Source organism: Betta splendens, chromosome 8 (assembly GCF_900634795.4).
Source record: "Betta splendens chromosome 8, fBetSpl5.4, whole genome shotgun sequence".
Classification (NCBI taxonomy): Eukaryota; Metazoa; Chordata; class Actinopteri; order Anabantiformes; family Osphronemidae; genus Betta; species Betta splendens.
The window spans coordinates 11,522,979-11,532,182 of NC_040888.2; the positions used below are offsets into that span (position 1 = coordinate 11,522,979).

Sequence of the window (9,204 nt, forward strand, 5' to 3'; positions counted from 1 at the left end):
CTTATATAAAAAGTCACTTAACCCTGCTCATTATTGCTCCTAACTGTGTTTATTACTTATTTTATTGTAGAGAAGTTGTAGGCGCTGTGGTTCTTGTGCTGCTGTACTGTCCCTTTAAGAAGTTGCCGCAGTCGCTGTTGATTTGCGTCATTGTATTGCGCCGCTCTTCTCAGTTCGCGACGTTTGATCTGAGAGAAGGTAAATAGTTCCACGTGGGAGTTATGAATGAGTCATAATTTGCATAATTTGGCGCTAATTCAAACATATGGCTGCTTTGTCGCTAATGAGGCAGAATCAGAATCAGCTTTATTTGCCAAGTTTGCACAGGACAGACAAGGAATTGTATACGTCTTTTTGTGCCCTCTGGTGGCATGAAACATTAATTATTGACATGTTTGATTACAATAATTTACATAATGTACAGCACACTGTATCACATGGGGTTATTGCACTGACTCCTTGCATTATGTGAGTGGAGAGGTCAGGACTCTGTCCGGTGGTTCTGATGGCTATACTGTAGCTCTGTAGCGCAGAGGGGGAGGAGCTTAAACAGTGTGTGGTGCTGGTACAGGTGTTGGATGAAAGGAAGCTCAGTCCCAATGATCGGTCTGTACCTGTCATGATGGCGACTGAACACAACCACACAGTGATGATCAGTATAGAACATGGCCAGCAGCAAGATCATTTCCTGAGCTGTCTCAGGTACTATAACCTCTGGTGGGACCTTTTGTGGACTGTGTCAATGTGGGGAGACCACGTCAGGTCTTGTGAGATTGTGGACCCTAGCCACCTGAATGAGTCCACGGTAGATACTGCACTGTATTATTGTGGATGGTGAGGGAAAGGGCAGACGGTTCCTCCTGAAGTCCACCGTCATCTCCACAGTCTTGAGCGTGTTGAGCTCCAGCTGGTTCTGACTGCACCACTGGACCAGCTGCGTCATCTCCCGTCTGTATGCAGACTCATCACCGTCCTGGATCCTTTCTTGAGGTGCAGTCATTAGTACACAGGGAGAAGAGCAGCGCCGGTGCTGATGGTGCGGGTGCCAGATGCGATGCTGCCCAGCTTCGTCTGCTGCCTCCTGTCGGTCAGGAAGCTCCTGATCCACTGACACGTGGGATCAGGGACGGTGAGCTGGGTCGGTTTATGGTGCAGTATTCCAGGCGTGATTGTATTGAAAGCTGAGCTGAAGTCCACAAACAGGATCCTGACATACGTGCCAGGCAGATCCAGGTGGGAGTCCTAGGTTTACATTAGCCAACCTGTTTTTCCTGTGGATGAACTGCAGGGGGTTTGTGATGTGACTGGTGGTTCATCACCAGTCTCTCAAACAACTTCATGACCACAGAAGTCAGAGTGACAAGTATGTAGTCGTTCAACCAAAGGTTTTGGTCCTGACGCACATATCTTCACAAAATTAGTGAAGACGTAAGATGCCACAGTGTCAGTGAGCTGCAGTTTTAAAAACCTCCCAGGCAGTGCAGTCGAAACAGCCCTGTAACTCTATTGTTTTTATTTTATTTATTTTTTCATCAGCCATACGCTTTAACACACAGCGTTACTCGGCGCACACGACCTTAGCCCCCTTTTTTCTCTTTACCCCGTAAGAGTGTTGAACAAAATAGCAACTGAGCTCTGCAACAACGAGGAGGAGTTGGACGTAGACACCGGGAACAAAACCTACCTGTATGAGTCTGAGTCAGATGATGAAGACCTGTGCTTCTCAGAGGATGATGAAGATCCGGATTACTCTTCTCCAGCATCAGAGAGGTATGGAATGATTTAATATGGCTTAATATAGTGAATTGTTATTTTAGTTTTATAGATTTGTTATATTCTATTTGCTTTTTGTCTGTATCCAGCGACTTTTGCTAGGTGCTCCACTGATGTTAATATGCTATGTAATAGGGTATATAGCTTGAAGTCACAGTTTCCTATGTTGCAATTTTACAACATATAAATATATATTTGTCTTTCTTGTAGATTGCGGTTTACAGTGATGAGGAACCAGTCACTTCATTTGCTCCTTCCCCCGCTAAGAGAAAGAAAATACTCTGCTCTCTAGAGGATTCTGCTCCAGCTGTCAAAAAGCCTGGAGAAAAGAAGCAGAAGACTTCCACTGAGGCTGAGGAGAAAAGGTGGCATGATAGAGAGGAGAAGGACATCGCTCCTGACCCTCTCAGCTTCATGCCAGCCAGGACCCCTGGTCCCACATTTGACACCACCAAATCATGGTCTCCCCTCAGTGTGTTCCAGCTATTTTTTTCTGCTTCAGTAATGCAAAAGATAGAACACAAATGCAAACGCTGAAAAAAAGGATAAAAGCCGGCATTACATTCAAATGGACTATTCTCACAATTAAGGAGTTCCACATTATTATGTCTATCATTATTATCACTGGACTTGTGACTTTACATAACAGGACAGATTACTGGAGGCAAAAGTTCCCATACAACTTCCCTTTCCCCAGTAAAATGATGTCACGCAACCGGTTTGAAGCCATCATGTGGTCACTTCATCTAAGTAACCCTGGTGAATGCCTGCCAAGCTCATTTCCAGCCGTACCAAAACATTTCAATTGACGAGCGGATGGTAGCAAGCAAGGCACAATTTAGCATCAAACAATACATTAAGAACAAGCCCACCAAGTGGGGATACAAACTTTTCGTGCTCGCTGCTTCATCCACTGGTTACTCATGGAACTTTTTTGTGTACTCAGGCAAAAGCCAATCCACCAACAGCCATGGCTTGTGTTATTCATCTGTGATGGGCCTGATGCCTCTTCGTACCCTTGGCAACTATTACACAAGTCCTACTCAATTAGTGGACTTGTATGAGAAGAAAATTGGCTGCTGTGGGACAATGCTTACATCCCTCCCTCCGCTGATGTCGCTGCCACATCAAAAGTCTCACACTGCCTAACAGACTACAAATTTCTGAGTAGAAAACACTGTGCTAACTAAAACAGTACAACTTCCTGTCGGGTTCCGGTTCCAAAAGTGCCCCGTCCTAAGAAGCCGAACCAATTCAGACCTCTTGCCTTAACCTCTGAGGCTGACGAGAGTTGTCTTTTATGTAATATATTGTAATAGCAAAGAAAAGTAAAAATAATGGGCAAAGCAAATCAAAACATTGATGTGCCCAATCAATAACACAAAGAAAAACCCAGCCCCAACCAACGCTGAACTAAACCAGCGCTGGGGAGACCAGAACATACACCACAAAGGTGTGATGCAAAGATCCCAAAATCCAAAGTTGTCTCCTGCCTTTTGTCACTTTCTATGGCAGGGTATAATGTCTCATCCAATAAAATTGCATATTACCACCTCATCTCTGTTACTGTGTGTGGAGATGTTTACATTCTCCCACCTGTATCACCAAAGAGAAAGAACTACTCGTCCTTTATTTTGGGGAGTTACATAGGAGCCAATTCCTGGGAGTGCCAGGCAGGGATAACTGAATCATACTCAGTCTAAGCGATCAGTCAGATACATAACTCTGATGTATGACAGACAAAATGAGATGGATTGCACACATAAGTACCATGTAATCTGAACATAACAAGGAACAAACTATGAAAACTACAGTTTTTTTACAGTGTTTTGTAGTAGTTAATAATTAAAAAAGAAAGAAAAAAAAAACCAACAACAACTGATGAATAAAAGTAAATCTGCTCCATTTGGAGACAATACATATTTTCTTTGCATTGTAATTTTTGCAATATGAAACATAGTGGTATGGTTAGATACTAAAAAAGTCTACTGATTTTATGATGAACAGATAATAGGCCTGGGGGTAAAAGGATGATGCCTTCATGTGTTATACGTAGACACTGAATCTCCCATTTTAACTAGTAATTTAGATCATGTACATTTGTATATATTGTGTACTTAGTATGCTGTTGTGAATGACCATTACACACACACCGACTAACCTTAAAGTTCGTTCAATAATGGTGCCCGTCGTAATTTTGATATTTCCTACAGTCCCGAACGCCGCGGTGTTTGTATGACGTCATTTTTATCCGACAGAGATCGTGTTCACAGCGTTGGGTCGTTTTCATAAAATAAACCTGCGGTAGGACACAACACAATTAACCATATCTGCCTTTAGTAACATATTTTGATTGGGGCCTTAACCCGACAGATTTTAAATGAAAACAGGTTTAAAATCGCGAGGTAAGCTAATAACGGACGTGTAGCATTAACGTTACGTTACGTTAACGTTAGCTAACTGCAGTGGTGGACACAGCAGGACCGGCTTTATTACCCGTAAAACTGACTTTAACAAACAATTAATGTTTAAAAAATGAAAACCAAATAAAAAAGTGTAATTGTTTTTACAAAAAAATTGTTATAGGTTAAAAACCACCGTTGACAACAACAACCACAGAAATGGCACTTTAAATGCCGTAGTAGCTTTTGGATCCTGGTCCGCGTCCGTGTTGTCCTTCAACAAAGTATCCACAGTCACGAACGGTAGCATGTAATAGAAGTATTTATATTAATAACATTATTTAACACATCTGGCATTTTAACTTAAGGTGGGCTCCAGGAGACATAAGGTTATTACTAATACCTTCATTCTTAATTCCTAGAACAAGGACGTATATATACTTTTTGTTTCTTCAGCACGTTTGTTCACATATACCTCTAACAGTTGCAGAGTTATCTAGTGCTTGTGGTTTTTTTAGATGATGTCTGATCATATTTACCCATAGCTTTAGGTTTTCTATTTGCATGTTAAGTATAGAAATAAAACTCCTATGAGTATTTTGACTGCAAATGCCTACAAGAACAGCGGTGTCAACCTTTAACAAGTCCCTAATTCTGCTGATAAATTAGGCAGGCAGTACAACTCGTCATTTAGTTGCTAATCGTTAAATCTGAATATGATTTGTCATAATCAGTTATGGCCTAGCATTTGTAAGAAGGCATTTACTTGGGAAAGGTCACCAAAATTTTAATTGGGGTTGGTAACGTACTGTGCATAACCAGGGTGCTCGTTAGTTGGTTATGTCAAATGATATTTAAGTAACAAAAGGGCATGGATGTTTGTAAAAATGTCTAACGTTTACCTGCTAAATTGTGAGATTAAGATTGTCAGACAGACTTTTGTTTTATACCGTCATTTATGTTATATATATATTTATATAAAGGAGGATGACCATAACACCTGGCTGGCTGCTGCTTCTCTCTCTCTATGCTGGTGTCTGGTCAGTGCCGATTGATCACCATGGAGGCAACCATGAAATTAAAGAGGAAGTACAGGAAGAGAGTGTGGTAACAGTCCTAGTCATCTTTACTGTGGTGGATTTAAAAAGTATGACACTAGGCTGAGGCTCAGTCTTTTGTGATTAAGTGCTTTTCAACACTTCTGCAGGACACTGGCCTGTACTATGACAGATACCTCAGAGAGGTGATTGAGGTTTTGGAGACTGACCCTCACTTCAGAGAGAAACTGCAGACAGCAAATACAGAGGACATCAAGGTCAGAATCTCTCTCTCCTCCTGTGCTGCTTAATTTGCAACCACAAATCATAATTGCATTACCTTTAACTTAAAAACAACAGACATTTATGGATTCACTTCACCTTGATGCCCCCGTGTCTTCTGTTAGAATGGACGTCTCAGTAAAGAGCTGGACCTGGTCAGTCACCATGTCAGGACTCGGCTTGATGAGCTGAAACGACAGGAGGTTTCTCGCCTAAGGATGCTGCTAAAGGCCAAGCTGGACAGCACAAATACACAAAGTAAGCTGGCTCATAATCTTTCATAAAATTCCCAATAATTGTTATTGGAGTGTAATGATAAGAAAGTTTTTTTTTAATAAAATGTCCAAAATCTTCTTTACGAAATTCTTTGACTAGTTTTTAATCTTTTTAATGTTACTTGTTAATGTTTAAATTAAACATCTTTATGTTTACATTCCTTGGGATTTATATCATCTGTACTATAACGTTTCAACTCATAAATCCAAATTTTGCATTGGCAGAGAAATAAAGTTGTGTTTGCTGTGCAGGCCTGCAGATGGACCATGCCTCCCTGCTGAAGCAGTTTGAACATCTGGATCCTCACAATCAAAACACCTTTGAGGCTAAAGACCTTGAGTTACTAATCTCTACAGTAAGATCCCGCAGTGATAAGTGGCGCTTTCTGCTTTTTTTTAATTTATTTATTTTTTTTATTTGAATAACCTCTGCCTCCTTACAGGCCACCAAGGACCTGGAGAATTATGACGCTGAGAGGCACGAGGAGTTCAAGCGCTACGAGATGCTGAAGGAGCACGAGAGGCGGGAGTATCTGAAGAGCCTGGACCAGGAGAAGAGAGAGAGGGAAGAGAAGAGAATGCAGGAGCTAAAGGAGAAGCACCGCCAACACCCCAAAGTGAACTCTCCGGTAGGCAATAAAATCATCTTTGTAGAGTTTTAGTGGACGGAAGTACAAAAACACTCTCTGATGTGTTTTCTTTTTTTTTTTACTGGTCTTTCACCACATTCAGGGCAGCGTCGCTCAGCTGCGGGAAGTGTGGGAGGAGACAGATGGACTTGATCCTCAAGAGTTCAACCCAAAAACCTTCTTCAAGCTCCATGGTCAATAAAAAATCCTACCCTTTATAGTTTTGGAAAATTTATTACTGAATAATAAAATCATATATGTGTTCCATAAAGATACGAATGAAGACGGTGTCTTGGATGAGCAGGAATTGGAGGCTCTTTTCACTAAGGAGGTGAACACTCTGCTTATATAGTAAAGCTAAGGTCTGCAATTTAGTTTAGTTTCACAGTGAAAATGTGAAGCTCTTACTTAAATCATTGAAAGAAATAATTTAACCTGATTTGATCTGTTGTTATAAATAAAAAGTTTTATCTTGACTGTAGAGATAAGCACTTTGTCCCTGCAGATGCTAACATTTGTTAATTTGCATCCAACAGCTGGAGAAAGTCTATGACCCGAAAAATGAGGAAGATGATATGATGGAGATGGAAGAAGAAAGGCTGAGAATGAGAGAGCATGTCATGAAGAATGTGAGTCTCAAATATTCTTGTGTGTCTCAGCTCCACCTTTATCACATCCTCAGGCTCTCTGTACTAGCAAGTTTCCATGTTTTAAAGGTGGACATGAACAGGGACCGGCTCGTCAGCCTGGAGGAGTTTCTCAAATCCACAGAGAAAAAGGAGTTCAGTAATCCCAAAGAGTGGGAGGTAAGGAGCCCGGAGGTGGCCTGAGGGCAGGGGCTGTGGGTGGCAGGTTCAAATCCTTGGACAAGCTGGGAAAAATGTGGGTTGTAAAGTTAAATAGGTAGTGCCGGCTTTTGTCCAATTAGGCCATGCCCTCTCAGTTTTATTATGGTAACATTTGTGTGGTGTGCACATATGAGCACAATTTCTCAAACTTACAGTATTAATGCAGTTATAGCAATGCAGTTTGTATTAACTCTAGAAAGATAAAGACAATGGTGACTCTTATGTGTGTTTAAGTTTTTGACTAATCAGGGACATTTAGTACTGTAAGTCTATGGCCTCACAAAGTATCTCAAACGGTGGACTTTTTGGGGGGTAGAACTACAGGCCTGCACTAAGTACCTCTAGTGGAGACACAGGTAAAAGAACTAAGCTCTTGGTTCCTTCCTGGTTCTTTAGAAGGGTTCCTGCAACGGAAATGAAAATATGTGTTGAGCTCTAATAAGTCATTGCATTTTAATATGGGGGCACTCTGTTTTCCCCTTGAGACTTTGGACGCCAAGCCTGTGTACACAGAGGAAGAGCTCCAGAGATTTGAAGCTGAGCTCAGGGACAAAGAAGAGGAGCTCAAGAGGCGAGCAGAGACGCTGCGTCAGGAGCAGGAGCTGCTGAAGGAGAGAGGTAAAGCCCTGGAGGCCCAGAGGAGAGAGTACCAGCAGGTAAGTGATCCTCAGATATTCTGTATTTAAAATCAAACAGTGCCAGGGGTCAAACCAAATTTCTACCTGTAAAAACACTTTAGCGCATACAAGTGACAGTATTCATTTTTAGGCGGTGCTAGAAATGTCCAATAGACAAAAAGTCCAGGCAGCCGAGAGACACCCTCCCTCGGGCCCTAATGGAGAGCTACAGTTCCAGCCAGAGACACAAAAACCTGAATTCAAAGGTAAACAGAGCTTATACGTAATGATCCATGTTTTATTGTTCATTGTTCATGGATTTGCCTTTTCAGTGAGCTTCCCATTTCCATTGTTTCACAGAAGCAAACCCTGAACATGAAGCTGAAGCCCAGAGTAACCTGCCTGCAGAACCTCCACAGAATCTGCCTTCACACACTTAACGGCACACTCTGACCGCCTTAACAAACACACACACACACACACACACACACACACACACACACACACACACACACACACACACACACACACACGTTTTTACACCCACATGGGGACATACCATTGACACACGCACAGATCTGACACACAAAGCCAGGTGGGTTCTTCAAACTCAGCCATGTCAACAGTATGTATACATGCAGACATTCTGCTGAATCTCAACTTACTGTACTGTGCGTTCATTTTTGTGGTCTATATTAGATTAAAGATCTCATAACAGCAGAGATCAGTTAATATGTTATAGAAGTCTTCAGTGTTCTGGGTGTTTTCATTTATGGAAGGTATCAAGTGTAAAACTCAACATCAACAAATAAAGTCTTAATTAAACACCTCCATATCAGGTCTGTTGAACTCATTCAATGAAGCAACTCTGTGTTGTTTCAGCGTATACAGACTCCAAAGAGGGATTAGAAAGGCATGGATGGCTGGGTAAGTGAGTGTAACACTCGCTGCTTAGATGGGTCTTTTGGGAGCCACCTCCTTCCAGGTCAGCCTGTGCTTTTGCAGATCTTGGTGTCTGTCGTAGACTTTCACGGCCCCCTGGGGACCTGCTGATCCTTGTTGCTGTCCTGTTGATGAGACGCTCGCTCTGGGCATTTCCATCAGCATTCCTCTAACCCGCTGACCTGCCGTGACCCCGCGGGGCCCTTCCTCTCCTGGTGTCCATGCAGCTGCCTCCTGTCACTCACTGGTGTCACACAAGCCAGATTAAGATGTCCATAAGGAAGCTGCCAGGATCAGGAATATGACTTACAGAGGAGCACATTTATTTTCAGTGTTCAGTCTCATGGATATGATTGCAGAACCAACTGTTCAATTATGTGTCATTACTTAGATTATATA

General features: G+C 42.1%; 1 protein-coding gene across 1 annotated transcript; it reads left to right on the plus strand.

Annotated features, from left to right (window-relative positions):
- Positions 1 to 3,922: 3,922 nt before the first annotated feature.
- Positions 3,923 to 8,696, plus strand: nucb1 (nucleobindin 1). The gene is made up of 13 exons (XM_029157841.2): positions 3,923 to 4,077; positions 5,159 to 5,282; positions 5,383 to 5,490; positions 5,620 to 5,752; positions 6,022 to 6,125; positions 6,213 to 6,398; positions 6,502 to 6,592; positions 6,671 to 6,729; positions 6,935 to 7,027; positions 7,115 to 7,204; positions 7,732 to 7,902; positions 8,015 to 8,129; positions 8,224 to 8,696. The coding sequence occupies exons 2-13, from the start codon at positions 5,163 to 5,165 to the stop codon at positions 8,301 to 8,303; spliced, it is 1,350 nt and encodes a 449-aa protein (XP_029013674.1). The 5' UTR covers positions 3,923 to 4,077; positions 5,159 to 5,162; the 3' UTR covers positions 8,304 to 8,696.
- The last annotated feature ends 508 nt before the right edge of the window (positions 8,697 to 9,204 follow it).

Excerpts from the sequence above, each read along its gene's own strand:
- nucb1 (XM_029157841.2), top strand. The coding sequence starts at position 5,163 with ATGACCATAACACCTGGCTGGCTGCTGCTTCTCTCTCTCTATGCTGGT. Across the intron at positions 5,283-5,382 it reads AAGTACAGGAAGAGAGTGTG|GACACTGGCCTGTACTATGA; the intron begins GTAACAGTCCTA and ends ACACTTCTGCAG. Across the intron at positions 6,399-6,501 it reads ACCCCAAAGTGAACTCTCCG|GGCAGCGTCGCTCAGCTGCG; the intron begins GTAGGCAATAAA and ends CACCACATTCAG.